Source organism: Euleptes europaea, chromosome 2, assembly GCF_029931775.1.
Source record: "Euleptes europaea isolate rEulEur1 chromosome 2, rEulEur1.hap1, whole genome shotgun sequence".
NCBI lineage: Eukaryota > Metazoa > Chordata > Lepidosauria > Squamata > Sphaerodactylidae > Euleptes > Euleptes europaea.
This window is the reverse complement of record NC_079313.1, coordinates 59,018,529-59,037,716: the sequence shown is the minus strand read 5'-3', so window position 1 is coordinate 59,037,716 and position 19,188 is coordinate 59,018,529. Positions and strand designations below refer to the sequence as shown.

The following is a 19,188-nucleotide window of genomic DNA, read 5'->3' as shown; positions in this document are numbered from 1 at the left end:
ACCTTACCCCCTGCCCTGCCCCCGCAGCCAACAGCCAGGGGATACCTGGCAACCCTAACTCCCAAGCTTACTAGTGGTAAGGGATTATCCTAAAGTCGTATATTGTGCCCACTGTCTCTTAGATGCCTGGGAATTGTAGTTTTTATTGAGCCAGGAGCCATCGGAACCTACACTTCTTATGCATCCCAGTAACAATTTATGGTACTGGGAGGGTTGCCAGGTCTCCCCTGACAACTAGCAGGGGATGGGGGATAGGACTGCCAGATTAGGTTGGGAAACTCCTGGAGATTTGGGGCGGAGCCTGGGGAGGACAGGGACCTCAGTGAGGTACAATGCCACAGAGTCCACCCTCCAAAGCAACCATTTTCTCCAGGAGAACTGATGTCTATGGAGATGAGCTGTAATTCCAGGGAATCCCCAGGTCCCACCTGGAGGCTGGCATCCCTAACTACTGAGCATGCTCAAGATTATTCTGGCCTTAAAACTAAATTTACCAAGTCTTCCCAAATAACCAGTCAGTACTTCTCATTTCCATGTTTTTTGTTTGTTTGTTTGTTTGTTTTGTTTTGAGGTTGTTGTTTTTAGCTTGAAAGAGTAAGTTTTTGGGGGGAAGGGGGAAAAGGGCAGTTCATTTTCCAAGAAACTCAGTGGCATTGATGTTAGGTCATATGAACCACAATCCAGCATGCTCCATAATTAATACGCAAGAACAAAAGCAAAGTATTCACTTATGTTGTGGATCAGGTATTATTAGTTTTGTTTCCTTTGTTTCTGGCTTGGAAACTACCATGAAAATCTTCATATTGGTGTCTTGTTGCATGTCTGTCTAGAAGTGCCTGTTACCCCAGCAGAGTTACACTCCAGGGAGTGGGGAACCGTAATCATCAGAGAAACTTCTCAGTCAGCAAAGAGTACAGTAAAAGATATTCTGGTTTTATGCAGACAAAGTGAAATCTAAACTATGATTGAAAACACCAGAAAAGATATGGCAATTTGCTGCATGGATTATTGTTACTGTCCAAACAATAATGTCCAAACCATCATATCACTATTATTTTCCCTACATTAATTTTGTTAGCATATTTCCAGAAAGTAAACAGATTTAAAAATAGAGAAAGGATCCAATCCCTTGTGAAGAAACAAAACATACTGTTAATGCATTATTGATGTTTTTGTGATGTGCAGAACCTGCGCTGGATGGCCCCTGAAGTATTCACACAGTGTACCCGGTACACTGTAAAAGCCGATGTTTTCAGCTACGCTTTGTGTCTTTGGGAACTATTAACAGGGGAAATTCCATTTGCTCACCTCAAACCAGGTAAGATATACAGCAAACGGACATCAAGACTGAACTTCTTTCTGGTACGCAATAAAATAGCTGCTTTGCATAACATTAACTCAGGTTTTAGCTGAATGCTTTATATATATATATCTACACACAAACTGCAGGGTTTCAATATTCACTTTAAACAATTGAAGTTGCTACATTGCAATGAGCCATAGTACTGATTGAACAACTATTGTAAAAAGAATTATGCAGGCGACTTAAAAAGGAGTGCTAACTAGTTACCTCCAGACTCAGGTTGTTAGATGCCTGGCATGTCCTAGGCTTGCTAGACTGTTAATAGTAGTTGTAATGATCCCCTTTTAAGGCATACAGCATCAGCCACGAGTACTCACTTTCGGATCCATCCAACAGCTTTTATTTGTATAACCTCAACTCCAACAGGCCCCAGCTATAGCTCACAGCAACATCAACTAAACTAGAAACTGGTAACAAGAACTCTGCCCTCTAACTCCTATAGATAATGGGGGAGGATCAGACTATACCATTATACATATATATCTCAGTAAATAATACCACAGTAGTAGCAGTAGTTTATTGTGAAAGACCATAGGCCATTACAATCTAAAACAATATAACAGCAATTTTAAAATGTACAAACCAATATAATTTTTTTTTAAAAATTAAAATCCACCCGTTCAATTTTATCCAGCATTCCACCATTTCTATTTGCTTCTCTCTGGTTTTCTTGGCCGCCAGGCACTAGCTGGTTAATATATTTTTGCACTATACATACAGTTATCTAAATTATAACCTTCTGAGGCTGAAATGCACGGTCAGCATGAGCGGATCAGCTTTTTTGCCATCAGGGCAGCGCAGCCACCGGTAGCAAGGGAAGTCGTGATCTTCTTGCCTGCCCAGGCCCAGTGTGACATCGGAGCCACTCTGGCACTCACGGCTGGGAAAACCCTCACAGCTACAGCTGTGCAATAAATAAGCTTATCCAATACACCAGAAAAGCCCAATGTGCACTGTTTGTTAATGTTGGCCAATTCAGAACACAGCTGAATTTTACTGAAATCCAGAGGAAGGACAGAGGCAGGGGAGAGGAAGAGTGGTCTCCGTCCCTGTGCCCTGCCCCCTCGACCAACTGAAATTTTCCTCAGGTCTCTGCTTGTCATTATTAACAGGCAGGTATTTTAATAGGGGCAGACACTTTCCAAGTGCCGAGAAGCGTACCATCTGAAGAATTCCCCTGAACCTTCCGTTTGTAAGCGTGATTCTCCATTGATTCTCACTAATTAGCTTCACTTGTCTTGTGTAACAGTCATCCATTCCATTCCTCCATTGGAGACAGCCAGAGTGCTTAGCTTTTCAAAGCCATTATTCCTCTGATTCATTTACAGTTATATATTTATTGACCCTCTGTTCACACACTTTGTTGGTGTCAGCTGCAGAAAAGCTCCCTTTTCCCATCATTCCTGAGAGCTTATTAAATCCAGATGCACATCTCTTCTGCCATTTCTGGAATAATGATCATTTTACTATTCAATGCTTTTTTGTCAAAAACATATCGCTATGTATTCTGCTGCTTCAGGGCTCTTCCACCGCCTACATGTATGATCCAGACCCCTTGCCTAATACAGTTTTCATTTTCCAAACATGGAAACGTCTTGAAATCTCTTCTCTGCCAGACTAAGAACTGTTTATAGTGGGTTGCATCCAGCATAATCCATTTCAAAGCAGACCTTGCAGTGCAAGACATTCTTCCGCACTGACAGACTCTTCTGTAGGGTTGCCAACCTCTAGGTAATAGATGAAGATCGGCTATTACAACTGATCTCCAGCCAATAGAGATCTGTTCACCTGGAGAAAATGGCCGCTTTGGCAATCGGACACTAGGCATTGAAGTCCCTCCTCTCCCCAAACCCTGCCCTCCTCAAGCTCCCTCCCAAAAATCTCCCACCAATAGCAAAGAAGGACCTGGCAGCTTTACTCTTCTGTGCATATTGGAAGGAGCAGTGGAAACACTGGAAACACTGGAAACACTGGAGTCCAGCTTGGAGCTGGGGTGGAGTTGCCCAGAGAAGAGAAGTGCCAAGGCCAGTTGCTTTTCTGAGCAGGAAAGTTACTTACACTGGGGCTTTGGGAAGATTTTTAAACTTGTACATGTCAAAGTTCAAACTTTTAAAGTGTTGCCCTCAATTTACCCAATGTTGTTACTTAGGGTTTTATACGCCCCCCCGCCCCCCAAGTGGGGATAGGCAAACTGCTTTTATTTCTAAGATTAAAGGAACGGTTTTAAAAAATAACACAAATCTCAACTTTTAAAAAAGAACTACAACTAGCTGGACTATTGAGCCATGATGAATTTTTCACCTTTTTAAAATAATACAGGGAGCCAGATGGGAAGGTGGAAAGCAAGCATATTAGAAAGAATAAAAGAGTGACTAGGCTGAAAAACTGTTTCAGTTTAATAGTGCAGACAGACATAATTGAAGTAAAAAGGTAACAACCCATTACTTAAGCACTAAGTGCCAACCAATTAGACCACTGCAATAGTGTTTATCCATCAGATACAGACTGTGTTGGGTAGTTAAAGATCTGTTGTGAAGATGAATTACACTTAATGACCAGCCTAAATCTGAAAGATTAAACTATTTGGGATCACTGGAATCGCTTCCTTTCTAAACGAGCTGTACAAAGGTCCATTCCTTCTTTGAGGAAGGACCAGAGGGACAGAGTAGAGGCTATGTAAATGATCAAATCTCTGTTTGAATTCCCTGTATTATCTGTAATTGTTGCAAACCAGCTAGAGTATCTGCATGACTAAATTAGATAGCAAGATAGGAATTAATTCTAGCTGAACTAGTCATTTCAAATGTTATTCTGCAGATGAGTGTGTGCTTTACCTTCAGGTGTGAAATTTGCCACTCAGGACTTATTCATAAATTACTTTTTAGCATATGGTTGCTATGCCAGAAGATAAATGCTATGCTCTCTAGGTAGTTGCCAGATGCACATTACTATGATTAAGGTCAGTGGAACACATCCGGCCACACAGTTCCTCTGATGGGATGCCAATTTGGCAAGGGAGGCTCAGTGAGCTTCAGGAGGAAGGGGAAGTGGGAAAGTCCCACTCTTCAGTGTCCATGGATGGTTGGATACATGATGTTAAAACCAACTGAGAATCTGCCAGAGAACAATTGCAGGCTAACTTTAACTACCACCTCCAATTCATGTGCATGAGCTTGCATTTCATGCTGTCTCCATGAAATCTCATGCAACAGATTATTGCAAAGAAGAAGAAGAAGAGCTGGTTTTTATACCCTGATTTTCTCTACCTTTAAGGAGTCTCAAACCAGCTTACAATCACCTTCCCTTCCTCTCTCCACAACAGACACCTTGTGAAGTAGGTGGGGCTGACAGAATTCTGAGAGAACTGTGACTAGCCCAAGGTCACCCAGCAGGCTTCATGTGTAGGAGTGGGGGAACCAACCTGGTTCACTAGATTAGGGTCTGCCACCCAGTCTTAACCACTAGACCTCACTGGCTGTGTACGTGTGATAGAGTCTGACAATAGATATACCTTTCTCATTTGGAGGAAGATTCCCTCTATTGGGTATGTCTGCCTTTACTGCTTACTGTTATTCTTATTAAGGAATAATAACCTCCTACCTAATTTCAATGGCATATTGAGAATCAAGGCTGTTAACGATAGGATGTTTGGGATGACATTAATTAATACAGTCACTATAAGTCAGAAACGTCTTGGCAGCACATAACACACACTCAGAACCAATGTAGAATACAAACAAAACCAAAGTGTATTCAGCCATACACCCACTGTTTCCTCTTGGTGTATTCTATTAACTGTATCTAAAAAAAAAAAATCTAAAACTTCATTATGGTGGCAAAAATTCTAGTGAGAAGTGCCAATGGCACAAAATAATTGATTCACATGACAAATGCTGTAATGAGAATTTGATGTAGTTTAAAAGAATTAAACCAGCTGAGTTAAAATCTCAAGACAGCAATCATATGGTGCCCCTCAGATGCAATACATTCTAGTGATAGATCATTTTTAAATGCTGAGATTTTATCAGGCTCTTGCTGTAAGGCAAAAATATGTTTGTTTTGATATTCTACCTAGACCACTTTAAAAATTGTTGTGGGGGAGATGCACATGTGTGTGTGTGTGTGTAAAAGCACAAATGTACATTCTGGCAATCTTCTTTCAGCCAGACGCTCTAGCACATACAGAAAGGCATTCAAATTTATGAGGGCTTATTTTCCTATTTAGAAATTTACCTTACAATTAATATTTATATGACACAAGAGCAGTTAACCGCAGCTTGCATTAGAAGCCTGAACTCTGCTGCCTATTTATCTACATGGTGAGTGACTGCAATTGGGTTGGTTATTGAAAGTGGCTCAGTCATTCCCTCTTTAATGAGTGTGATTTATTCGAATGTCTTCTGTGGAATGAGGGTCAATGGGTGGCTCTTTCTAGGACAACAACTCAAAAGAGTCGATATTGCTGCGGCAACAGATATTTGTCACAACACATCTAAGATGTTCTATGTGGCAAAACAGGTTTATGCACATATAAATGAGTTGGCATGTGTGTATCATTTGTTTAGCTGGGAATGATGGGTATTAAGTTGGATCTTCTTCCAAGCAGGGTGCATTCTACCCACATTGCACTGCTGTGGATGGAATCTGCATTTCAGTTGTCACCCTAACCCCCTTCTCTTGCAAGTAGTCCCATGTTAGCAGTTTGTTTATAAAATGTGATTTCATTCATATGCCACACAATCTTTGACAATGTTCTGTTTGTTCAAATCCTTTGCACAACGCTGTACCAAAGCAGAAATATATTATAAAGGAATCAACAATTTGTGTGAATTAAGGACTTTTAAAAATGCTGTTTCTCTAGTATACTTGCCTGAGGAGGCTCACAAAATAGCAGTAATAAAGACTTCATACTTTGTTACTTATATGTACTGCAGCTGTTTTTGCACAGACTGTTTATTTCCAAGACAATTTTGATGCAAGACAGGTATTTTTATGAAGTCCATCTTCAGTTTTAAAAAAAGTATTAGCTGTCATGCAAGATTGCTTTTTTTAACCTAGTGCATTAAAATTGCAGTTACTTTTCTAAGTCCTTTATGACCAATAAAAAATGAGATGCATAAAAAGGCTCTCTGGATCTAAATGTAGTTAGAATGCCAAGCGCTGGCTGGTGGCAGCTACTTTCCAAGCTCTGCTTCATGATCCAAATTACATCCAAAACTTTGCCAGGCCAGGAAGGGTGGATTCCACTTTATGGGGAGCAGGTAGGGTTGCCAGGTCCCTCTTCACCACTGGCGGGAGGTTTTTGGGGCAGAGCCTGAGGAGGGGGGGTTGGGGAGGGGAGGGACTTCAACGCCATAGAGTCCAATTGCCAAAGTGGCCATTTTCTCCAGGTGAACTGATCTCTATCGGCTGGAGATCAGTTGTAATAGCAGGAGATCTCCAGCTAGTACCTGAAGGTTGGCTACCCTAGGAGCAGGTTGGGATTTTATTCTTGTTTGATGTTCTACATTATATGTCATAAGCCACCTTGGGCCATGGGGAAAGGTGGAATATAAATAAATAAATGAATGAAATGAAATCATAAATGTATTGCCTTACAATGAGAGATTCTAAAAGTATGCACTGCCTCTGCCTGGTCAAGTAAAGGGAAGGGTGGGATTAAAAATGTACTAAATAAATTTGATCCCTTGCTTATGAACAGAATGGAGATTTTAATCCACATTCCTGATCATGGAGCAAGACTGTGTGTGTGTAAAGTGCCTTCAAGTCGCAGCCGACTTCTGGCAACCCCTTTTGGGGTTTTCATGGCAAGAGACTAACAGAGGTGGTTTGCCAGTGCCTTCCTCTGCACAGCAACCCTGGTATTCCTTGGTGGTCTCCCATCCTAGGGTGGTTCAAATTGCTTAGTTATAGGCCTCAGCCAAACTAGATCAGAATTGATGTGACCTGTTCTCTGCATGATGGATTTCATTTTATATCTCATTTTAATGTTGAATGGTTTGGAAACTGTTTTTCATCCACAGGCAGTGCTTGTATAGTTCAATACTTTTTTCATTCCTACAAATGCCTATCCAAAGAAGACCCTCTCTAATTCCATTTGCACTCCACTCAGCTAGAAATCAATCCATGGCAGAGAAGATAAAAGCCAGTTTGTGTGATAATGGATCTTGCCTTTGTTATGCCATTCCCATGAAATCAGGCAGCTCACAACCATCTCTATGGTCCGAATCTTTTTTTGTTGTTGTTGTTGCCTTTAAAAAATTTTTTTTTATTAACATATATAAATACAATTACAATTCACAAACATGTAAACAAACAATATAAGACTGTCAGACAATCAAGACAAAAACAATTAAAAAACAAAAAAAACGAAAAGCTATGGTCCGATTCTTTGAAGAATGACTAATTGGGCAGTATAGATCCACAGTCTGCATTTTTGGAGAAATAATATTTCAACCTTATTTTTTTTTTTTATTTGCAGCGGCTGCTGCAGCAGATATGGCATACCATCACATCAGGCCTCCCATAGGCTATTCAATTCCCAAACCCATATCATCATTGTTAATGAGGGGCTGGAATGCATGTCCGGAGGTAAGTTGTCCCACTTCTTAATTTCCTATGCAATGAATTGGATCCAAAGATTCTGCTCCATTAACAGTGTAGCCTACCTCCAATGCAAGGGGGATCCTTCTGCTGGCACAAGGAGGCTATTACCAGCAAAACATATCTCTTTGCTGGAGCAAAGCTTCTTGCACTGGCAAAAAGCCCTTGGTATTGGAAGAAAGTTCCACTGTTAGCAGAACAGATTGTTGGCTCCAACCCACAGGATCCTGATAAAGAACACAAAACAAAAATTGCCTGCTTGTTTGTTTCAGTTTCAACTTATTGTTACTTGCTATTGAGTGAAATACAGTTTTTAGTGAATGTGAAAGAGCTGTGCTATTGCTTTTAGCCAAGAGATACTTTGTTCCTAAATCAATCTGAGATGGAGTGCTTTCTCAAATGCCATTAGAACAGCTGACATACCAGTCCTAAACCTACTCCTTTAATTTCAGCTTTTTCACATAATGAGAATTAGGAATTCAGTTTAAAGCTGTTTAGTTCAGATGTACATGCAACAAAGGGTGTGTGTGTTTCACTGATAGGGTTGCCATTTCCAGGTTGGGAAATACCTGGAGATTTTGGGGGTGGAGCCTGAGGAGGTTGGGGTTTGGAGGAGGAACTTCAATACCATAGAGTCCAATTGCCAAAGTGGCCATTTTCTCCTGGGGAACTGATATCTGTCGCCTGGAGATCAGTTGTAATAGTGGGAGATCTCCAGCCACCACCTGGAGGTTAGTACAAGAATATGCTGAGATATCTGCAAAAACAGTTTGTATTAGAAAACCAAACAAACAATAACAGCAAAGTGCTATATACAGAAGTGACAAATCACATCAGTGAAGTGCTATGTACATAAATTGCCATAAGCATATACAACAATCTAATAAGTTCCTCATATGGATACATGGTCTTGCTATATTAAATTTTCATAAAGATCTGTAGTACAGTAGTCTTAAGAATTTTAAAGCAGACCAGGTGCACAGTTTCTTACAAAGACTGTAACAGGTTCCTCAAGGGATACAAAGTGTAGCAGCTGTCTTAAGACTACTGTACTACAGATCTTTAAGAAAATTTAATATAGCAACACCATGTATCCATATGAGGAACTTATTAATCTTCATTGAAGTGAACACATACACTTATGGTGAAATATGTGGGACTGAAGAAGACTGAAACGATCATATCCTAGCATTCCATCTTGTTCTTCAGTAATATGAACATCCATTGAACATCTACCTGCATTTAGGATACGAAAAATATATGCCTAGATTGCTGTATATGCTTATGGCAATTTATGTACATAGCACTTCACTGATGTGAGTTGTCACTTCTGTATATAGCACTTTGCTGTTATTGTTTGTTTGGTTTTCCAATACAAACTGTTTTTGCAGATATCTCAGCATATTCTTGTACTAATTTACTAACCTATGGTAACAGTACAGAGATGTTTGTTTTTGTTGGTTACCACCTGGAGGTCGGCAACCTTAGTCACAGATGGTTTTATTAATTCAGAATATCGGGACCCCAACAGTGTTTTTAGTTATTGACTTTCTCGAGGGGGAGCAGATGGACCAGTACACTGATGTTCCTGTAATTCTGTACTGGCAGCTGCTATAATGATGCTGATCATTACCAGAAGATTGTACAGGATCTACATGACATAATAATAGCAATGTTCCACTCTCCCCTAATAACAAGCCTTTATTTAAAGAAGTCTTTTCTGTTTCACTTCTGCATTTCCTGCTATGAGTACTGGGACAGCTGATGTGTGGAAATGTCCCAAAAGGTAGTAAACATGTCTTCTTCTTTTTTGTATACTTACAATGGACAATGATCTCTCATTTAAGGCCATGCTCTGGATGTTATTCTACCCCTTCACAATTTTTAGTTGCAATAGAAAGATATTATAGTCAGAGTCCAGGGGGCCTCAAGCTGTGAGATCTCACATTGGTGCTTATTAGTTACCTTGAAAAAATATTTAGGACGGTCTTCTTGCATGTGAACAATGCCTTGTCCTTTATTGTGCCTGCTAGAGGGTATAATCCTCAGCAGTAGCTCTTTTCCAGATCCTCATTCTAATTGTTGGTGGGTTTTTTGTACATGCAATCAAAGATCGAGGTTACTCCACAGGCATACTGTTTGTTTCTGCAATGGCCTCAGGCCACCATCCAAACTCCCTCTGAGTGATTTTATGTGGGCAAAAAGGCTTTCAGGACCTGCCTGTAAAAAAATAGCTGGAGATATGTAGAGAGATAAAATATTCTGTTTGAAATGAACATTACCTTCCACAACTTGATAAGGGAATAATCTATCCCCAACAATTATACACTCTTTTGAAATTAGAGCTTTATGTGGCAGGAAAGAGTCTCGAAAGATATTGCATCTAATAATAATTGCCATACCAAAGCAGGATATACTGTATTCAAACACTCCAACCATTCCTAGCCCATTATGTCTTTGAAGTCCCTCCCTGCCCCAAACCCTGCCCTTCTCAGGCTCCATCCCAAAATCTCCAGGTATGTCCCAACCCGGAGCTGGCAACCCAACTGGGCATTTTCCAAGTTACCCTTTGATAGCAGTATAGTACCTATAAATTAAGCAGGTGATACTTTCCCACCAGTGATCTCCATACCAGGAAATGTTTCACCTGCAAAATTTCTGCATGTCATAGTAGCAGAGCTAGCAAAGAAAGTTGACAACCTAGATGTTGTGTGCTCCATCAGTCATCTAACTGATTTAGCTAGATGTGAGAAAGTGACCCAAATTAGCCCAACTGTCAGCTTGGGGTTTTTTTACGTACACTGTGAAATATTTTTCCCATTCTGTTTCTCCTGAGTGCAGCCTATTCCTTTTCTTTGCAAAAAGAAATGCTAAACATAGCTGATAGTGTATTATCTTGCCCAAGAGATCAATCCTAGATCTTTGATATGTTAATGAGATATTTATTTTTCAAAACCTTAAATTAACAACAATGAAGAGTCTTTTGGATTTGTCAAAAGCCTTTGCTCTTACGGAAACTTATGTGAATATTTTAACTAATTAATTTCAGTTTTGTTAGTAAATGGCAGTAATAGCTCCACCTAGTGGCTACAAGTAATAAATCAAGTTCTGTGCAGAAGGCCAACGGTTCCACTGAAAGAGACCACTGCTGTACTTCTACATTCATCATACCAGAGTTCAGTTTTTTTAAAAAGCTTTGTGCCACTTTTAAATAAGAGAAACTATACAACATTCTCCCAAGATGCCAAAGAGAGGGCAGTCACTTCTGGGAAGACACATCCCATTGGATACAGGTAAGGTCAGGATGCTAGGATACCAAGCCAAGTGCCTACTCAGCTTTCCTATCAGGCCCTGCCTGGCTAGAAATCCATAATGGGATTTTTGGAGCTTGTAACTGAACTCTCCAAACAAAAACTTATCAAATAATTAGCTTTTTAAAAATTATCTTACCCTTTCCTTTTAAAAGATAGAATTATTCACAGGGAATATTGGGATGTTTCTCAGTCCTTCGAGGCAATACTGGTCACAACCATCACAGCTTGGCAAAGCACCTACCTGAGACACAGACCAATTGTCAAGGCTGTGTTATTTTTCTTCCCCCCACCCAGCCCTTATTGTCACCCATCTCCACTGCTCATAGCTGGGGAAATTTAGTTCAATCCTGAGGCACGAGATTAGAACACAAACCAAAGAGTTTGAGCTGAAAAATGCTAAAATTACAAATATATAAATTTTAATAAGGTGCACATATAAATTAAAAGCATAAAACTTCTAGTACAGACAAAAACTTACACATTCAATAAATACAAACATGACCTAATAAACTGCTTGATGTATCCACATCCTTACGAGCCCAGCATACAACAGAAGGTGAGACAGTGAAGCCAGGTTTTAACATATAAGAAGTAAAGAAATTTACAGGGAGCTTCACTGTACTAGAAGGGCTTTTAGATTTTTCTTACTGCCCATTATGATATGATTATATTATTAGGATGTGTGATAGGTTATAATTTTATACTGACCACTGAGGAAGGCCTTTCTAGGCTGAAACGCGTCTGGTCCTTTTTGGATCTCACATTGGTCAATTAAAGATTGTACATCGCACTTGTTCATGTTTGTTTTTATGGAATGTGTACGTTTTTTACTGTACTAGGAGTTTTATACTTTTAATCTATATGTGCACCTTATTAAAATTTATATATTTGTAATTGTAGCATTTTTCAGCTCAACCTCTTTGGTTTGTAATCAGCATTTTGGTTGAGTTCCATCAGATTCCCCCCCTTTTTTTGTTTTTGTTTTTTTAAGGAGATTAGAACACTCATCAGTTCTTGCTGAGCATAGTTGGATCTTCATGTGCTAAGTAAACACATAGGTATGATAATATCTTAACAAAGTGACTGGTCCAAATTCCTCATGGCAATTTCTGGGGTTTTTGACACAAGATCAGAGCAAGTGCGACTTCAGAGGACAGTAACAGAGAATGTCAAGCTACAACTACATTTGGTGGTGACTATTCACAACCAGATTCAACATAGGGATATCTGTGAAGCAGTTTCAGAGAGTTCCACCTATGGCATATGTCAGGCTTTTAGATATAGAACCCATTTTAGGTCCTGGACTACAGGCAAAGCCAAGAAAATTTCAGTCAGATGATGTTGGAGGCTATGAGGTTAGCAGGCTTGCCCACACAGCCTCAGTAAATGCTGGAAGGTTTTGAAAATGGTGCCTCAGGAGAGTGGAATTTGGGGAGGATGTGATATCACTTCTGGGTGATGCTCTAGAAATTTCCTCTAATCTCTATGCTAAAATCTATAGAGACATGGGGAAATTCCTAGAATATCACAATGGAGGCTATTTTCTGGCCATTTTTTCCCTCTCTTCATTTTTTCAAGGGCGGGAGTTTGGCAAATGGCAAGCCTTGAGATTAATGCTCCTGGATCATATATAGGAGCACACAGTTCTTATTACACAAAGCCTGTTTCAGTTACCAGAGATTTTTCAAGCACCAACAAAAAATCAGGAAAAACATACCCAGGGCAAGTGAACATTTAGCCATCTTTCTAGCAATCTGCATACCAGAGATGAGAGATTATCTCAACAAACTAGCTGCCTTTGATCAGAATGCAGCCTTTCAGCTAGTCAGAGTATATGTACCATGTTCAGATCTTCAAGTATGTTGCCTTACATTTCAGTCAACAAAAATAAATCTGTTTGCCACGTAGCTAAGCGGTTACCATTAATAATCAGAAAATGACTAGTAATGCAGTAAAAAGGTATGTAATCCAAGCACTAAAATTGTTGCTTTTCTTTGGAATTTAAAATAAATTTAAAGCAAATATGTCAAATATCATCCTTAGCTTCCATTCTGGTAGCCATAGCTGGAGGGAAAATAATTTTCCATGTTTCCCCTACATATTCTAATTCCCAGTGAGAACACCCCTTATTAGCCCTTTGAACATGCCGTTAGTTTTTTTGCCTGCTTTTCTGTAAACTCCTTGAGATTCTATAGCTACTAGTATCACTAAAAGAGTAGGGTTGCCAACCTCCAGGTACTAGCTGGAGATATCCTGCTATTACAACTGATCTCCAGCTGATAGAGATCAGTTCACCTGGAGAAAATGGCCACTTTGGCAATTGGACTCTATGGCATTGAAGTACCTCCCCTCTCCAAACCCTGCCCTCCTCAGGCTCCACATAGGTTTTGGTGGGCAGGGCTGGGGCGATCATATGCGGGTTTGATTGCTAAAGTGGCCGCAGTGATGCAGTGCTTCCAGGGGTAAACCCGGAAGTGACATGATCACATTGTGCATGGTTGTGCGCCATGCAATCCCTGCTCCACAGAAGCTCAGTGGATTGGCGGGCACCTGGTAGCCCTACCCACTATGCCAGTGAGCAATAATGGTGGTGGTGAAGAGACAGAGAAGGAATCGTTACTACTGCATATTGTGGTTGGCCACAAGCTCTCTTCCAGGTGATAGGAACTGTGTCAAGAAGGAAGTTGGACCCCAGTAGAATGAATACTTGAAATATTGTATGTGAAGGTCTCCCCCATAAAGTGTTGCTGGCACTACTGTCAGACTCCCTCCCCCAGGTATGGAATTTTCATCTGAAGATGACCACAATGAACTCAGGGAACACCCAGCATCACTGAACCAGAGTCTCTGGATTCTAAGGCCTCTGTCAAAGGACCTGCTACTGAAGGCTGAGAGCCAGATGCTGATGTCAGCATGCCAGACTCCTGGGCAGTCAGCCCTCAACCTCATAGGGCCAGACCCCAGGCCACCAGTCCTCTGGTTCTCTCCCCACCCTGTAGGAGAAGCAGCGATGGCAAGCCCATGAGGAGGCAGCTTAAGGGCAATGAAGCGCCAGGCCAGTGCCCCAACTACTGAGCCAGTTTACTGCCTAAGTGTATATAGTGCTTTGTGGACCGTGTTGGTTCAATTAGTTCACATGGCCAGTACACTTCTGTGCTGACTGTGATCCTTGACTTAACTGCGCCCTATCCTCAGAATTCTTTGTATGACCAGATCCTGCTTCCAATTACCCTTGCTTCTGTGGAGTCTGAAGACTTTCCAGTCCTTCATGCCTAAGATATACTTGTCCCATAGGTTATAGCAGTGATTTCATGTTCTGTTCTAATTTACATTATCCCAGAGAGGGGGAAAATTGCATTGGTGGTGGGCTTGTAGAACTTAACTTCTGTTTAGAATAACTTGGTCTCTCTTAGCCCTGCCTTTCAGGGAAAGGTGAATACTGAATTCCACTATTTCTAAAGGACATAGTACTTTAAATCATTAGGGAACATTGCTTCTCAGGCTATCATTTCCCATTCCTCGGGGTAGTGCTGCCTTTGTATTTTTAGGGGTCAATTATTTTTGCAAGGCATCATAGACATCACTTTGGTTCAGACATGATGTGAAACCATGGTTTGTTTTAATTATGGTTAATGTGAGAAACCAGGATTCATCTCACACAAAATGATTCAAATCTTGGTTTCCCTCCAAAATGCTGATTTTGTTGCCTTTGCATTTTCTTCCACCTTCCCAGTACAGATTCAGTTGGAATTCCAACCTTCATTGTAGCACCAAGGAAGAAAATGAGATTAAGCCGATATATATACATCTATATGTTGCACAAAATCATAGTGAGCACTTACTGTGGTTACTAAACTGACTTCATTCAGATCCTGGTTTCATGTGCCCTAATCACTATAATTAGAAATGGCCTGTGTTCAGACAATCACACTAACCATAGTTTAGTTAAATTGTGGTTTTGCATTACATCTGAACTGAGCTATCTTTTGCTTGACTGAGGTAACATTTGGCAAAATGGTATGGCAGAGACATATCATATTGCCTATGTAAACAGCTGATTATGGGACACACTGGAGGTATATCTCTGCTCTTATGTGTTACAGATGTGATAACTGCCTCTACCTGGCATGTTAGGACAAAGATAATGTTTCCCTATCTTTAAATTCTCACTCTTTGTAGTAGCAAGGGGAGGCACTCATACTATTGTACTTTCTGAATCATGTAGCTCAGTGCTGAGATTCAGAAAGTAGCAAATTTTGCTGCTGACATATCTCTTTATATCATTGGTCTTGAACTTTTCCAGGACAGAGAGTGACATAATACACGTGACATTACGCATGTGACAAAAGCAGTGTTGCCAGATGCCATCTGGCAGAGGCAAAGTCTCTATGTCCCATCCAGCTTTTTGGAAGTGATGTTATGACACTGTAGGAATTCACTGATTGCTATGGCAAAAGCTGTAAAGATCAGGGGGATTCCTAGAGTGTTGCAGCATCCCTTCCAAGTACAACCAGAAGGGATGTCGCAAGATTGCACAGAATTGATCTGACTCCTCATTTTTGCTCCCACTGTAGTGAAGAACCATAGCGGTACTTGGAACTCAGGGATGGGAGTTTGTCTATTGCCCCCAGGAAAATTGTAGCCCTAGACATGAGCCTCATGACATCAGTCAGGTGATAGAAAGAGCAGAATTATGACAATGAATTAATTTAAAAAAATATTTTGTAATCTGCCTTGAGTTTCAGTGAGAAACCTTGCTAAGACTATGCGCAGCAGACCAAAGGAGCTGGCTAAAGGAAACACCTGCTCAGCATGAAGTGATGCATTTATTGAGGGAGATAACCATGGAGAAATCCTCTCCAACTCTGAGTTGCTGTCCTGCTACTCTTCTTAGTGTGTGCGCAAAGAGAGGTAGGACCTTTGCGTTCTACACATGCGCAACAAAGCAGGCCTTTCCAAAAGGCAGCAAAAATGTCAGCTCTATAGTGGCTAATGACCTATGATGTAGAACCCTGTGACACACCTGAGGGTCCCAGTCCATGAGATGAAGACCTCTATGACATGTCCTACTTAACATTTTCCCCTGGGTTGGGTTTTTCCTCAGAGGTTCATTGATTTGAATAAATTGAATATAGCTGAAGTGCCTGAGCTTGCCAGGCTCTGATTGAGATGTCTTAGTATCACAGCAATTTGACCTTACCTAGAACCGTTATGAGATGCTTTCCCAGATGTGGTGACCATCTTCCCTGCCATTCTGGAGAATGGGAATTTACTAGTATGAAAGAGAATGCACTATTGACAGAGAATGCAACAACTGTATACATTCCATGAAGCACACTTAGTAAAAGAGTTCACCTGAGTAAAAGAGTGTGTAACTTCTTTCATGTTGTACATGACATGTGATTATAAAGGCTATGCAATCTTGCTTTTTGCTTCATTTTTAATTTTTGGACATTTTGATGGTGATATACCTTCAGTCTAAGGAAATGCAAAAATCCCAGTACAAGCTTATATTCAATGCCATTTTGAACAACAGTTTCCCCAGGGTTTGGGATGCACCTCTCAATGTATGGAAAATACAAAATATTCCATATTAACCTTAATATTAATTGTGTTATTGAATATTTTTGCCATTACTACAGATATAAAGTATAACTGTCTGGCCCTGTCTGGCCAGCCCAACTTATCCGAACGATGATTAAAATGTAGATATATCCATCCTGTATCCATCTGCTATAAATAAAAAGCAGTTATTCTGTGGTATTCAAAGTTTGTACTAAAAGTTTGAGGCTTTCTTAACCATAATTTATTATCACAGCTTTATTCAATAATAGTCCTCTCTCTTAGTTCTGAATTCTGTACAAAGACTGGCAGATACACATTCCTCTTCTGACTTTCACCAGCTCTGTGTTTTCCATAAAACATTGCTCTGACTTTTAAAAAATCCTCAGTTCTTGTAAAGGTCTGAATTTTCATATAGAAAATGGCTTTTTGTCTTTGTAGCAAAGTAAAGAAGGATAATTATTATTTGAAAAACTTATTTTGCTTTGTTCCATCTGTAAAGGTGATTTTTTATCATAATCAGCAGAAGTAGGAGACGGTGTAGGTTTGAGAACAGAGATTTCAGGTTTATTTGTACTGCAAGGAATTAAAGACTTTTCCCCTTCTTCACCATAACTGACAACTTTACATTCTGATAACAAAGATGGCTCTGGTGGCCCTTTACCATCTTCATGCACCCTGCTACCTTCATCAAATTGATCGGTGGGAGTATCTTGCGCATCACTCTCATTATCAATGACATTCCTATCCGGATGCATGTTTCCCATTTCAGGATTACTGGAGACCCTTGATGCGTTAGAGAGTATGGACACTTTGACCATACTTTTCTGAAATACTTTGTTTTCAATATGTGCCCACTGCTCCCCAGTTTGTACACTTTCTTCTTTCAGAACCACTGAGGCCATTGGTGCATCTAGCACAAATGTTCTAGGCAACTCATTGTTTCTTTCTGGATTTTCATTGGCTCTTCTTGTTTCATATTTTTCCACGTTGTTAGCTCCAGCTAGTCCATCTGGCATTTGAAGCTTTGTGGCAGTCATAACAGATTTCTGATGAAAGGATGAGAGTGCAGTATCTGGAGCATCTTCCTTAAGTGCTTCAGAACTCACCAATACCGTGGGAATATCGCTTGCTGTATTCTGTGAAATACTGTTGTCAGATGAAAGAGCAATCACAGAAACAGTCATCCTTGAAGTTCCATTTGGTGAAAGTGAAGGTGAGTCACTGATGTAATTTGGCGCTTGTAAATGACTTGCTAGCGAGGTGCCTTCAGTAATTCTTGTGGCAGAATTATCCTTTGAAGGACAAGAGATGCATGTAGCTGTGTTATTGCCGTTTTCTTCAGGCAGTTTGTCGACACTTGGTCTAACGGAAATCACCTCTTTGTTGCTCTCTGATATCTCTTGAGCAGCCACAGAAAACTCTGGTTTTCTTTTTCTTGCGTCCTTCTTGGAACTATGCAACAGTTTCTGGTGGGATTCAGTAAAAGTTCCATGTTGACCAGACGGGTTTTGCTCTGTGTTTTCTTTTGGAGGATGGTCTTCAGGATGGACTCTAGTTTTTCGAAAGGGGTGTAAATTTAATTTCACCATTAGAGAATCCTGGTTGTTAGCTTTTATTTTATGTTTTCCTTTTAATTTATTTTCTTTCCCCCCTGGACATGCAGAGATGGGAGACGGTTTCCCTTTTTTACCTTTTCTTTCTGAATCACTTTTCTCAGAGGCTTTCACCTCACTTGAGCCACTTGTCGTTACATCTACTCTCTTTGCTGTTCCCAGGTCAGGTACATAAAAGCTAACACTCTTGGGCTGATATGGTCTCTTGACTGTGGAGGGTAATGGCATCTCGTCATCACTCATACAGCAATCTCCTGTGCCTCCACTCTCAACTGCACTCTGTTCTTTTCCCGACTTAAATTTTTTGCTTGAGTTCTGTTTCTTTTCTGTTGGGCGGTTGTGATATTTATCACCGTCTATGTATTTACAGATAAGAAAGTCGTCCAACTGCGGAGAAATACGTCTGCTCCTTTCTAACGATCCACATTGATCATTGCACCATGATCTATGGCTTTCTAATGCAGATCGTACACAATGTTCCTTTGACTCTTCTGTTCTGTTGGGTGCTGATGACAAGTCGGTAATAAAATGCCTTTGCCTGTGAGACTTTAAGCAGTTGGTGTCTTCGGTTTTAGATAGAGGTTGCCACAACTCATTTGCTAAATGGTTTCCAAGCTTCCCTGTTGCACATCTTCTGCAAAATATGTCACTTTTGATTCCTGCTGAACAGCAAGTGTTGAAACTTAGCACATTTAGAGGAGTTGTCTTACATTGACTAAACAGATGTTTG

The 19,188-nt window shown here is 40.4% G+C and overlaps 1 protein-coding gene across 1 annotated transcript in view; it reads left to right on the top strand.

Moving 5' to 3' along the window:
* The window catches only part of TNNI3K (TNNI3 interacting kinase), a 232,099-nt gene that overhangs the window by 160,221 nt on the left and 52,690 nt on the right, over positions 1-19,188 (top strand). Inside the window, exons 20-21 of the mRNA XM_056845668.1 lie at positions 1,186-1,318; positions 7,845-7,954. Coding sequence (XP_056701646.1) covers positions 1,186-1,318; positions 7,845-7,954 — 243 coding nt within the window. The remainder of the gene's footprint in view (positions 1-1,185; positions 1,319-7,844; positions 7,955-19,188) is intronic.